Consider the following 13,705-nt stretch of genomic DNA (forward strand, 5'->3'; position numbering starts at 1 on the left):
AGCTGCTGGTTCTGATCAGAAGGTCTAAAAACAGTAGTTAACAAGCTGATGGCTACAGTTTGAAGCAATGAATAATTATTTATTGTTCAACAACAAAATAAAGACATCCTGGTATATCTGCCACTTCACTTAACATATCAAGTGATAGTCACTACTAGGTTTAGATAAGTGTATAGTTTACATATTTTCATACACAATTTAGCAATATTGAACATTTCTGCAGTTTTATACAAAGCCAATTTAAATGACGGTGGTAAAAGCCATCTGGAGAAGGACCAAAACAGGTAATTAAAACTTTTTTGCAATTGTCAGGAGCACAGTGCTTAGTCAACTAATACTGAAATGCATACTACATCTACCTGCTGACTAATGTGGCCCTTCAAGGAGATGCAACCAGGGGAAGGCAGATGTTTTTACTCAGTTAAATATAAAACACACCTGTTTGGGCCTATATCACTAGTAAGAGGGGTCTGGTGGGATAGCCGACTTGGCAGGCAGTGAGCTCCAGCCTTCCTCCAGGCTTTTGAAATGATGGGAGTGTGGTGAAAGGCAGTAAGCAAACAGAGGAGGAGGGAAAGCTGAGTTCATTCAATTTATATTGGGCTCCTCTCTCTCAGCAGTACCAGAACAGCTGAAATTCCAGCTGCTAACACTGAATTCCTCTTCCATTAAGCTGATACGAGGCTTAATATAAACAGATGGCTTACATTTCAACATCAGAAATAATATCTTGCCTCTTCTTTTGAGAAATACCATGAGAAATGTTGAACTACTAATTAATTACTGCAGTTAGTCAGGGTATATGCTTACCTAAAGGGGCAGTGTTAGCTCCACAATTTGCATGAGCTGTAATATCGTTGCATATAGATTTGAATACATCTTTCCTACCACTTTGAGCCTGAGTCTGGATTAGGTAGAACTACTTGTCATGCAAAGTCTATCTCCAAACCCATCTTTCACTCCTAAATGGAGTTGGAAGGGGATGTGGGCAAATGGGGGTTATATTGAGACAAAAACCTCTCTTGTCTGAAGCCTCCACATTGAACTCTCATTTTAGGATATAAAAAGGGGACAGTGGCCCAATCCCATGGAGCCTGCTAGCTTCAAAAGCAAGTGCTTGCTATCAAACTTTGAGATAAATGCTAAAAATTGAGATATCACCCTAGCAATTCCATTTCAGTTTAAAAAAAGTAAATTAAAATCCCAAGACACATATATGATTAGGGTAATAATTTAAATGTCTCTTTTGTAGGGGAAAAAGTACAAATGAGAAACACTTGAATTTGCAGTACAAATACAACTGAATCAACTATTTATTTACAAGGAGTCCTGAAAGACAGCAGCCTTGATACACACTGATAGCAGCAATTACCCAGTCTACTTAATGATGCCACATCTCTTCTCTTCTGCAGGCAAAGAGTGATTGTTCAGAGGTCACTGTTAAGTTTCTTGCACTGGGGCAAACAGTATGTGCAAGCAATTCCTTGATTTAAAAGTGATTCAATCTTATCTACAAAACAGCCGTAAGAGCAGCATGAAATTCTATTGCTCTTCGTAATCAGGAACACTTTTCTCTTGCTTATAAAGAGGATACAAAACTTCTCTGATGTAAATGTGCCTTTAGAAAGTGAGAACTGAAAACATTAATATAAAAATCAAATAGCTAAGTAGTTCATGAAACTATATATATAAAAATTGAGTTATCACAACTAAAGCAGCAAATCAAAATATCTGCTGAGGTTTTCTGGTAGAACTAAAAAAAAAAAATGTTAGTTTGTGTCCAAGTTCAATAAGTCAACTGCTACTAGCTTTGACACAACAAAACTAAAACCCACACGAGGAAGTTGGAAAGTGCACAATGAAAATAATAGTCTTGGATCAAGTATTTATGGAGAATTGGAAATGTTTTGTCCGATGGACTTGATAAGTGAGGATTAAAAGGAGGTATTAAAGTTTATCAGATCCAGATTTGGCCTGCCGGTCCACATAGAAGAGGATGTAGGCCTTTGCCTTTACCACGGTCTCCTCGTCGGTCAGAGTTACAGTACTGTCATTGAAATGGAACCAGCGACCTTCATGAGTTGCATAGGCTGTGTAATGTCCAGAGCCAACACTGAAAGCAAAGAGACACACAAAGTGGGATCAACAAAAGGAAATTTACCACCTCATTCTCCGCTGTACAGGACAACAGGGCAAGCGCTAATTGACTATATTCTATCACAAGGCTTCACCCAGGTTAGAGGGGGGAAAAACTGGACAGCCTCCATAATTGTTACTGAAAGGAGTTTAAGAAAGATATTCCATGCAATATCATCTTTAGTATGTCAAGATTTGATACCAACCACATGCAGACAATTCCTTCCTTTTTGGGACTTCATAAAAGGTATCTATCAAAGTTTTAGCATAATCTAACCCCGTCAGGCAAGCAAAACTCCCAGTGAACTTCAATGCAAGTTTTGCCTCTAAGATCAGGTTCATTACTAAGATAAAAGTCATCATCAGCCTACAAACGGAAATAAAATTTGAGTTTTACCATGTTCTGTCATTTAATTTTATATTCAGAATTCCTTCCAACTAGTTCTAGCTGAATCCTGTTTGAGTTACACGATTTCAAACCAAGTGCACAGGGAAAGTGTCATCACAATGAACATGGGCTGGAAACTAACTGAAGTTTTTATACAGATCCCATGTCTCGGATCCTTGTACATATAATTAAGAACCAGAAAACAGCCAAGTTTCATTACCCATGCTGCCTCAAGACAAGACCATCTCACGCTTGCATGACTAACAGCTGTATCTTGTATATCATCAGAGTTCACACCTGTCTAATTCCATTCCAATCACGTCCAGTTTACACTGGATGTCCATTACAACTACATTTTGTTTTCTCCGAGCTTTGAAGCAGCTGCCAGGGGCATTCTGTGGTAGTCCTAATGAAGACTCCGTTTGAAAGTCATACCGTTTGATTTAGTACTACTTCAGATTCAGACCACTCATCTTCGGCAGAAAGCAACAAGGGCAACCTGCTAGAGTGAACGTTTTCCAATACATGTTTGCTGAAAACACCCTCAATTCAACTGAGATAGAACAGTGAGTTCCAGTGACAACAGCAAGAACTCCCACTATTAGAAAACAGCATAGTTTCTTCTAAAGAATTGTCCCACCATCCCTCAGTCTTGGGACTTGATTACACAATATCCTGGAGGAAGAAAGTCCTCATGTCACTACTCCTGACTCTCAAAGGATCCATCAAGGGCTGCAAAATATCTTTTATTCAAAATACAACTACTGTCCAACTTCACAGCATCCCAGTTGGCTCTCAGTTTGAAGCTTCACTCCTGGGGGAGAGGACCACTGCTGTCAGTCTGCCAGTCTAAAGTCTACATTGTTCTAGATGAGCACTTTCCCTTCGCATAAAGCTGCATGTGCTTTTAAGTTGAACAAACAAAGAAGAAACATTGAAATTTAATTGTAATTGGCTACATGAAATGTCAGTTTTTATGGCCATAGGACCTTTCACTCAGTTTAAATACTTTCCAGAATGACTTTACTTTCCAATTTGAAAGTAGCAAAGGGACTAGCCTCATTTTCAATAAGTGTCAGATTTCCACCTATTACTCAGGGGACAAGAGTGGAGATTCACAGCAGGAGACCTCTGATATTCTGAACAATTAACATTTTTGGTAAAAGTCCCCATCGGAACATAAAGCTGCTTTTTATTTCCATGTTAGCACAGCGGCTACCAGAACCGACATGCACATTAGGGGTGAAGTCCTGACCCTAAATGAAATCAAAAGGAGTTTGGCTGCTGCCTTCAATAAGGCCAGTACTTCACCCCAGGTACTCACTCAGCATACTTACCCTGAACCATGATGTACAACAACAGCTGCAAGATCATATAGACAGCATTCTGGGCCACTGTTCTCCGGCTGCAGTTCAAAGTAGAGAAAACAGCTTTTAAGAAGTCAACTGGCACCTTTTGTGTTCCATAACATACATTAAACAGAATAAATTTCCAGCATATATATCAGTAAAAGTCTCTATACCTCTAACAAGTAGCATTTCATATCTAGGTCCCGGAGGGGAAATTCTACATATGTATCAACCTTGTTTCTCAGATATTCTGTCCAGTGAAATCGTTTCAAGTGTAAGCATAGCACCTATAGTATTAAACATGAAAGACAGAGTTCATTAGGTTAAGTCTTTGATTATGGTTACATATGTTTATTGGTCAAGTTATTAATTTCCTTTAAAGTTTCATCACGCACTGATATTTGCACTAACCTTTGGTAGTTTCTGAATCCAGAATTTTTTGGTAGATTTCTGTTTCTTTTTGCATTTGTGGCACATATAGAGCTCTGTCTCATCAAGTTCTTCCAAGTCTGTAAAACTGCGAAGACAATCTAAAAGGAAGACAATTCAGAAGCACTAACAAGAGGCCAAAAGATATGAAAAGTGTAAAATATTTATTGTAAACATGCCGAAGTTAGCATTTGGATCAACAGAAAAGAGAGTGATGTAGAGCCAGCACTACTCCTAAAATCACCAACTAGAGAATTCAAAAGGTTTCAGATCTCACCTCTGACTGAAGACAAGACCAACTGCACTTTTGATTAGCTCTGGGTTTATGCAGCTGTGGCAACATGTTATGCTAACATTTATTGCATGATGCTAATTTCCTTGACTTTGAGAGCATGGATTTAATGGTAATTCAAGAATAAAGAAATCTGGGTATCAAACAAACTTCCTTCTCACCTACAGTAGGAATTGCTGGTAGACTATCAGACATGGGCACAGGAACTAGAGGTCCAGGGGGTGCTGCAGCCCTCCCAGATTTTATGTAAGGCTCTGTTCCTAGCCCTGCACGCCGGGTCCATGCTTCCACTACTGGCCCCACATGCAGGCTCCTGGCCCCATAATTGGGGTTCCCAACCGCCGGCCCCACACTCAGGGGTCCCGGCCTTCCTGGCTGCCACGCCCACCCCCAACTGTAACTCCAGCCTCAGACTCCTTAATCCTGTCTGGGGATGGAGGGGGGCAGACAGGTGTAAGGGAACTGGCTTTCAACACCCCCTCACTCCCCTATTAAAAATGTTCCAGCGCCACTGTTGTCAGCAGAAACTGAATAGCCTTCCCATCACACTATTAAGTTAGGAAAAAATTGATCTATATCACAGATACTTTGTCTTTGGGGACTGGGTGGGTAGAGAAAGAAGAATCCCCTCCCCCTGTTAAACATTTTACAAGCTACACAGGTTTGTACTCTTTAAATGAAAGTCCAAGGACGGTATTATTGGTTCATCAGTATTTATATACAGTTTTTAAAGGGGCAGAACAAGCAACATCCATCCCTATTGCATGCAAGAAGCTTAGTGCCAATACTGCCTTTTCAAGCACAGAACTTGAACAAAAGCCATGCGTATACAAGAGATGAGTTCTGGCTGGTTTTTAGTGGGCAGTTACCCTTTGTAGGCACTCTCTTCATAAAGGCCAAGGATTGAACAGACATGGAGGCTAAAGTACCCACTAACCCTTACAGCTCATTTCTGAAGCACGGTGATGGGTGAAGCTTGCACTGTTGATGCTATACAGAGGAATTCAGAAGCCAGGGCTTGTAATCCAGCCATTTTAATAGTTCACTAATATTTTGATTTCTTTTCTCTCAACCTTATATCTCTGCTTCAGTGAAAGTTCAATCTTAAACTGGATCCATGTAATTCTGAAAATAGTTAATTTTGGGCTCTAACTCAAGAAATAAAGCCTCCCCTCCCCTAAAGGCACTATCATGTTCCAGATAAAGAACTGAGTGGGATATGGTTGCAGTAATCACATTTACAAACATTCTGGGTGAAATCCTGGCTTCACTGAAGTCAGCTGAAAAATCTATTGATTTCAGGGGGGCCAAGATTTCATTCATCATGAACTCTTACCTCGTAGTGTACACATTGGTCCATTTTCTTGATTCTTAGTACGTTTATTTCTGAACTGACTTGGAATATCTAGTGAAAGGTCTAGGAAAGAAAAAATACAACTGAATTTCTTAGATCAAAATAAAAAAAATAGTTCTCACTGAAATCTTTCATTGTAAAATCTCAGCCTCATCACATATCATTTGTCAGATACATGAAGATTCAGAGCTTTAAACATGATAGCCAATACTTTGCAAGAGAAAGATACCTTACCTAGGAATGGATCAAACTTTCTAGATTCAGTCCCACATATTAAGCAGTTTACTTCATTTTGAAGAATGCCTCCAAATATAGCTGTGACAACTGTAGAGGCTCCATTTCTAAACAAACCACCATGAAGAAAAGAAACTCATCAGAATTTCCGTTTTAGGCTGCATTTTAGCATGTGAAATATTTTATTGCTTACAACATCAAAAACCATCAGGCAGTTTGGTCTGGATGTAACAAACAAGGATTGGGTTAATTTACCTGACCCTTTCACCCATCACTAGATTCCACAAAGCAAACATTAATACAGCAAAGATACTGGAAACCTAGAAGAAACAGGAATCTATACTCTATGCAGGTATTCATAAGAAACAGATCTTCTATCAAAAAATAGATAAGCGTCCCAAATCTTTTTAAAGGCTATGTTTATATACAGTCCATTCTCTCCAGAGTACAGATGATTTAACATGATTATAAGGGTGTTATTTTTAAGAGCAATTTTCTATGCAACAGCTGTCTCTCATAGGGTGACACGATGTCCCGCTAAAATCGGGACTGTCCCGCTATTTAGTTGTTTGTCCCGCGTCCTGACCGATGTACAGTCAGGGCACCATTTGTCCTGATATTTTGCTTCAGCAGCACTCTGGCTTTTTTTTTTTTTTTTTTTTTTTTTGCGCTGCTTGGGGCAGCAAAAGACCTAGAGCCAGCCCTGGTGTGGGGGGCGTGAGCCTGTGGTTGCCCCCTCTTGTGTCCCGATATTTTGTTCTTGTCATCTGGTCACCCTAGTCTCTCAAGTTAGGTGAACTAGGGTGTATTTTCTCTTTGAACCTGCTCCCTACTTTTTACTGCACATCTTTAGGGCTTTTTAAAGCAGGTTTCCTCCCATTTAGTCACTTCCAAAAAGACATTTACATTGCAAGAACATGCTAAACATTGTGTCATTGTTCTTTTGTATATTCATAAGGCACTTATAGTAATCTTTTTGTTTTAAAAGCTCCAAAATAGAAGGAGATTCTTAGCTAGACTGCTAATTCAACCAGGCCAAAGCAGTACTGCTCTATGCACCATGAGATGTGTTTCCATAATGTAGTACTATATGAAAAACGAAACAACTGTTTTTCTGCTGAAGAAAGGAAAAAACCCACTATCAACTTGTGTTTGTCTGATACAAAACCTCAGGCTAACTGCCAGGAGCACCGCCTTCTCCTGATCTTACCCCTGGAAGCCATTACAATGGTGGAGGTGGTGAGAAAGATGAAGGACAATAGAAATAAGTAACAACTGGGGACACTGACCTTTGAAAACATTCAAGTGTAAATTCTTAACACTGTCATGTTCTTAATGCTTAATGAAACCAAATATTTCTAAGTAATTAACATTACAAGAAACCAGAATAATTTGCTAGTTTATATGGTCAGGTTTCCAACCACCTGCTGGGCTGCAGAAAACCTGCGCTGTGAGATTACAAGCCGCCACCTTCGGACCTGATTAATAAACGGTCAATATTTCGTATAAGGCAAGTTTACAGCATTATCTGTACACTGGTCACATTGGGACAAATCTTTTTTTTTCAGGCAAAGCTGCCTTTCTAGCCTCAGAGTTTTTCCAGGCTCAGATAAGCTGAGGATTGCAAAATTTTTGGCCAGATACTCTAAAACCAACCCTGCAACATTCTGTATCCGAGTCTAATAGGGTTTTTAGATTCAGTTGATTGTGGTGCATGTGTTTTGCATGAACCAAGAAATGTACTGACTCATTTTATTTTATACTAAAGAGCACACTCCTAGCCCTGTAAGACCAGTGACTTCAGGCAAAACAGCTATTTACAGAGTTAACTAAAAGTAGGTTGTAGAACACTAGTTATATACTGTAATCAAGCCTATGCAGCACTCACCTGCCCTGCTCAGGCCTGTTTAACTTGTAATTCCTTTTCCTGCATAGATCAGGACTGACATAACTCTCAGATAATCCTAACATAGGGAGTCTGCCCAGTGATCAAAATCCAGGCTGTACTGACTGTTAACATTCCTGCCTAAAGCAAAATAAATGTTTTGGTCTCAGTGCTGTTTTCAATCTAGCAGAGCACACTTAGAAAAAATAATTCAGGAAGTGTCAGCATTTCCAGACCTAAAGATTTGAAAGGCACCCAAAAGTGCTTCACTTTCAAAACAGGGAATGATAGGAAAACTGAAGGGAAATGCTACAACATCATCAAAGACAAATTAAAGCAGCAGGTACTTCAAGGATATCTCTTAGGTGAGATACAAATACAGAATGTTGTATTGCCGGGAAAAAATCCAGTTATGGCAAATCTTGAATGTACTGCCACTTCCTGTTCCACTCATGTAAAAAACCTGTTGCCCATTTATAATTAACATGCCATTGATCAGTGTGTAATTTTGTTTAGCCTGAACTCAAGACAATTGTATACAGAAAAAAATGGGATTGGTTTTATTTTGAGAGATACTGAATCAAAGTGTCACATTCACAGCCACCAGCTAAACTATTTTATTTATTTTGACCAATTTCCATAACTACTATGAAAAAAACAATTGATTCAAGACACAATAAGGCTTGGGTGCTTTGACTAAGAGGCTCCAGAGTGTGATGCTACTTTAGTTCATTTCTTTAGATATTTTTTTAAAATATGATGCCATAGGGCAGATCACTCCCACAGGATACTTTGATTCATGCATGGAGCCCCACCATGATGGAATTAGAACAATATCTTACATGCAACATTTGTTGCTTGCAGAGAGACCTGAATTTTCTTGCAAAATTACCGAGCGGGAAACACCATTAAAGCCACCTTGGAGTTCCAAATGTAGATGGTCCAACAGGTAACGCATGAATTCATGGGCATCTTGTTGCTGGTATCCCCTTAACACAAAAATATTCAGAGAATTTAAAGAGACTGCATCTTTATTTCTGACACATTGGCTCAAAGTAGTTCCAACATTCAAACCAAACCAAAGCCTGTTTCTTACAGGATACACTTGTTTGTGCAATTTCTAATACTTTGGCTGTACTAGGAAACAATTTCCACACATCTCTGGAAACCTGGAGTGAACTAGTCTAGACAAGCTAAGCAATTAGTTCAGATCAGAGTGCAATATAATCTCAAAGACACAGCTTGTGTATGCACAAGAGTACAACTGGCAGAATTCTAAACTTCCCACTCCTCTTGTCACACTTGTGCCAAGCCACTGCAACTGCTGACTAATTGTGAACCTATGTGGTTATGAGACTTCTTTCAAGCACTTGGATTGGCTGCCTAACTTGTAGCAACATAGAGGGTAACAGTATCACCAGTAAATTACCAGTAAACTCAAGGATGTAATAATTCAAGGAAAGTCAGGAGGAATCTGCATGAATACATCGTAAGACTCAAAGCACCCATCCCCAAACGAAGTGGGGGGCACATCAGAGTAATAGATAGCTATACAACTCTTCATAGGATTAGTACAGAAGTTCCCAAACCATGGTCTGCAGAGAGCTGCAGTCTCTGCAGTTCTGTCCTTTAAATTTCACTAAAAGCTAAAAATCCATTACATATTATTCTCCTATTCCATGTAAGCAACTGATGCAGTTACCACCAGGATATTATGTGGCTGAGTGGGATGGGTGGTGGTTTCTGAAGTCATGAACAGAAAGGGCAGTGTCTATGCAAACTCTCAACAGTATAGAACGCATTTTAGACTTGAAGAACCTTTGGTGGTTCTTCGAGTAGTGTCCCTATGGGTGTTCCACTTTAGAGGTGCAGGGGCACACCGACACCTAATCAGAGATTTTTGGTAGCAGTGTCCCCTTGAGCCAACCCATGTGCTCTCTCCCCATCTTTGTCTGCCTGGAGGCACTAGACCAACCCCCCCTCACTTCCTTCTCTACCGCCTTTGCGAGCAGTAGTCTCTTCCTTATTTGTGTCATTAGCATAAGTAGTGTTTGTTACCTTTGTTGTCCCTAAAAGTACTCAGGCTAGTGTTTTGTTTCGTTTTATTCCTTTGGTTTAAAAAGAGAAAAAGGAAAAGAACTTCACTTTCCTTCCCTATCTGGGGGCATTCCCCCGCCCCTCCCAAGGCATCTAGTAGACTCAATTATTTTCTTTTTCAGTTGTTTACAAAAATAAAAATAAAGACAATGTTCTTCTGCATATTCCTCCCTGCTAGAGGATGACACCCCCTGCCCAGGGGCTTGCCTGGCTCTCTCACAGCCGTGCTTTACCTGCCACACCTAAAATTGCAGCCTCCTACAGGAGCTGGGAGCTGAAGTAAAAATTCCTTCTAGAGAGAAAACGCTTCAGTCTGCAGGGGACTCCCTTGGGTGTTGACCCCGGATCATCCCCGGAGCCTTCACTTCAAAAGGGGTCAAGTAGTGAAGAGGAGGAGAGAGAAAGAAGCAGCCGCCACCTGGAAAGGCTCTCTGGAAAGGCTCTTCCGAGCAACTGGCCAGCCAGAGGGGTGTTCCCCAGTGCGGCCATCTCGGCACCAATCCCCCGAGTAGCTGGCCAGCCAATGGGACTCCCCAGAGCGGCCACCTCGGGAGGACAATACCAGCAGAGGAACCTCCTGCTGTGAGCTCAGCTGCTGCTCCTAGTGGGGGGGGGGGGGGGAAGAGGGGGAAATCTCTGGAAGCTGAAACCTGAGAAGGGGCTTCCTGCTCTGAGCTCCGCTCTCTGCACTGACAAGGGGCTTCTGTAAGCTCTGTGCTGCTCCGAGTTCTACTCTGGGCATCTACTGCACCGAGAGGGCAGTTACCGAACCATCTCTAAAAGAGCAGCGTAGAGAAGCCCTGCTGTCAGCTCTGCTTCTGCGAGACAGAGACAGGCTTCCACCGCCTTGATCATCCCCTAAGGAGAGGGGACAATTATCGTACCATCTCTAAAAGAGCAGCATAGAGAAACCCTTTGGTACCAGATGCAACAAAACTCCCATCTAGGAAGTGTTCTGCACCTTCCCAACCATTGATACCGACTACAGACAGTCCTCTGGGGTTCCGGAGGAGCCATGGTAACACAGGTGCTCTGATACTTTGGAGACCTGTGGCCTCAGTACCCAGGAGAGACAATTACCATACCGTCTCTAAAAAAAGTGGCACCAACAAACTTTTTGTACTTGTAATTTGATTAACAAATTGTTACCCAATAGAGAGTTAGATTGATTAAAAACCAACAACATCAAGTAAATATTTTGGAAGTAAAATTATTAATACTCCAAAATCTAAAATTTCTAATGGGCAGTTTTCCTGATTGGTATTTATCTTCATCAGGTCACTAGAGACGGAATTCAGAATTAAAAAGATTATGGAGTATAGGATGAGATATCTGCACGTTAACTTTGTAGATACACTAAACGTAAGATGTTTAATGTTTATACAAACTGTACTATCACTCCAGAACAAATGAATGAGGCAGAGTTCTTTCCGAGCTGTGTGATCAATGTAAGAAAGACTGCGGTTTAAATGCAGTCATTAGAAGTTAGAAGGAATTGCTTAGTTTAATGGATAATCCACATTTTATATAGCTTAGAGTTACAACAGAAGAAAGAAAATTTATGGAAATAGCATTATCAGCAAGAATGTGTTACAGACAACATTACTTAAGCCAAAGGACGGATATTTTAAATGAAATGGGACATATATTTGATCTGAAATGCGATGTAATTTGATTTATAAATGCTTTATTGTATTTACATTTATAATATAGCGCTTTGTAAGGTTTGTATTCCATTCACCCAAGTACAAATATATTTGTAATATTAAACAATCTAAAATAAAATGACCAAAGTTCCTGTGGTGAGGAATACAGCTTCTCACACAGACCTCAGATCCCAGCAGCACCTGAACAGCAGATCCCAGTGCACCTAAACAATTCAATCCAGCCCATCCGCATTCTCTTCCCCATGGACAGCAAAACATGATACAAAAGGAACAGTCACTGGGGGGGGGAACTCTCGGAATTCACGAAGAATACTAAACATACTTCAACCCACCAAGAGGCTATGGAGCTCTCTCTCAGCGTGCAGCAGACCTGCCATACTAGATAGCTCAGAGACCAAGCTTTCATAGCAAAAAGATACAGCCTGCAGAGGCACACTACAGTTTGCCATCATTCCACCACAACTGTACTGAATGTATAATATACAATTCCTAGCCATGAGCTATATTCCCTATTCCCACACGGATTTGGAGAGATCTATACTGCAATACCAGCGATTTCCAGTTGCTTCCACTATGCTATACTTTTCAATTAGGGAGACCTGGCCTTGGGTGGCGAGGGTGGGCAGAAGATGCCACAGTTAGCTAAAACCTCTTAAAGGCTGAGATTCATGGGAAAACCAACCAACCAAATCTCAGCTCCAAGGCCTCTCCATCACTTCACTTTGTGCAAACACAAGCAGCGTAGCTGGGTTATTGCCATCATGCCACCAGCACCAATCCTGTCCATTTATCCGAAGCCCACCCTGCATGTAGCCCCTCTGAGCTTGCTAACATTGCACAGGGAGACTGGGGACTCTAAATGGAACACCAGTTACTTACACAGCATGATGCAATTCAACACAGAACATCTATTTTCCTCCTCCAGCCAAGGCCACTGCCCCTCCCTCCTCCAAATTCAGGGGAAAAAAAACATAGCTAGTGGCTGACTTTCCTTTCCATGTGGCTTACCGCATTATTTTACTTCACTCAATAGAGGGGCAGATATGGTCGAAGGAAGGCAGAGTGCACAACTAGTACCTTTCACTAATGAAGTGTTCCTAGACAACTGATGTTACCTGTGGGTCATAAATTCTCCCTCTCCCCAGAGAGTGCCACGTTCCCAGACGAGGGCAGCACTTTATGTTAAAAGCCATGATAGAACCCACAGTGCTGAAAATTTGCTAGAGAACAGATTTCCCTGCTCAGTCACACAAGATCCGTAGGGTAGGTTTATTACTGATAACAGGGTAACTCATCAAGGATATTAGAGATAATGTTCTTATGCCTAGAACATTTTGGCCATTGCTTGAAGCCACTGGTATTAAACTTCCTTGATTCTCATAAACCAGTAAAACACATATTAGGCAGTGTGAAGAATACTAAAGTTTTATTATCTGGATAATTAGCTAAGCATGTGTGTTCACAGCATCTTTTCAGCACTGCTGGAAATGTAACAGATAACAGAACATCTTTACTACCTGAGAACATGGAGCAACTTACCTTCCCAAATCCTAACAGGTTTCAGTGCTCCTTTGAAAGAGGTTCAGGGGCCAGGACAGGGAGACCTTGGAGAGGAATGATACTTTGTTGATTTACTTGGGTAACTTTTTTTTGACAGTGTGTGTAACACCCATAGACTCTTATAGCCCTTACTTAGAGTTACATTGGCAGTGGCTAGACTGTTTTGAGAATCAAGGAAGTTTTGCCCAGTATGCTTTACTTAGGGCTATGGCAACTCTTTTCTTTTTTTTTTTTTTTTAAATATCATTCCCATCATAGCCAAAAGTTTGGGTTCTGTAAATCCCTTATTCTTGGTGACGAACTGTAGGATCTTA

General features: G+C 40.8%; 1 protein-coding gene across 5 annotated transcripts in view; it reads right to left on the minus strand.

Moving 5' to 3' along the window:
- Positions 1-239: 239 nt before the first annotated feature.
- USP3 (ubiquitin specific peptidase 3) overlaps positions 240-13,705 on the minus strand; it is a 58,027-nt gene continuing 44,561 nt past the window's right edge. For 3 of the 5 annotated variants that reach the window (XM_038418919.2, XM_038418918.2, XM_043493273.1), the window contains 7 exons: positions 8,910-9,056; positions 6,183-6,289; positions 5,931-6,011; positions 4,285-4,403; positions 4,047-4,160; positions 3,862-3,929; positions 240-2,113 (listed from right to left, as the gene is read on the minus strand). In XM_038418919.2, coding sequence (XP_038274847.1) covers positions 1,948-2,113; positions 3,862-3,929; positions 4,047-4,160; positions 4,285-4,403; positions 5,931-6,011; positions 6,183-6,289; positions 8,910-9,056 — 802 coding nt within the window. In that variant the 3' untranslated portion in view covers positions 240-1,947. The remainder of the gene's footprint in view (positions 2,114-3,861; positions 3,930-4,046; positions 4,161-4,284; positions 4,404-5,930; positions 6,012-6,182; positions 6,290-8,909; positions 9,057-13,705) is intronic. The other 2 variants (XM_038418921.2, XM_038418920.2) reach the window with 1 other exon arrangement.

This window comes from Dermochelys coriacea, chromosome 10 (genome assembly GCF_009764565.3).
Source record: "Dermochelys coriacea isolate rDerCor1 chromosome 10, rDerCor1.pri.v4, whole genome shotgun sequence".
Lineage (NCBI taxonomy): Eukaryota > Metazoa > Chordata > Testudines > Dermochelyidae > Dermochelys > Dermochelys coriacea.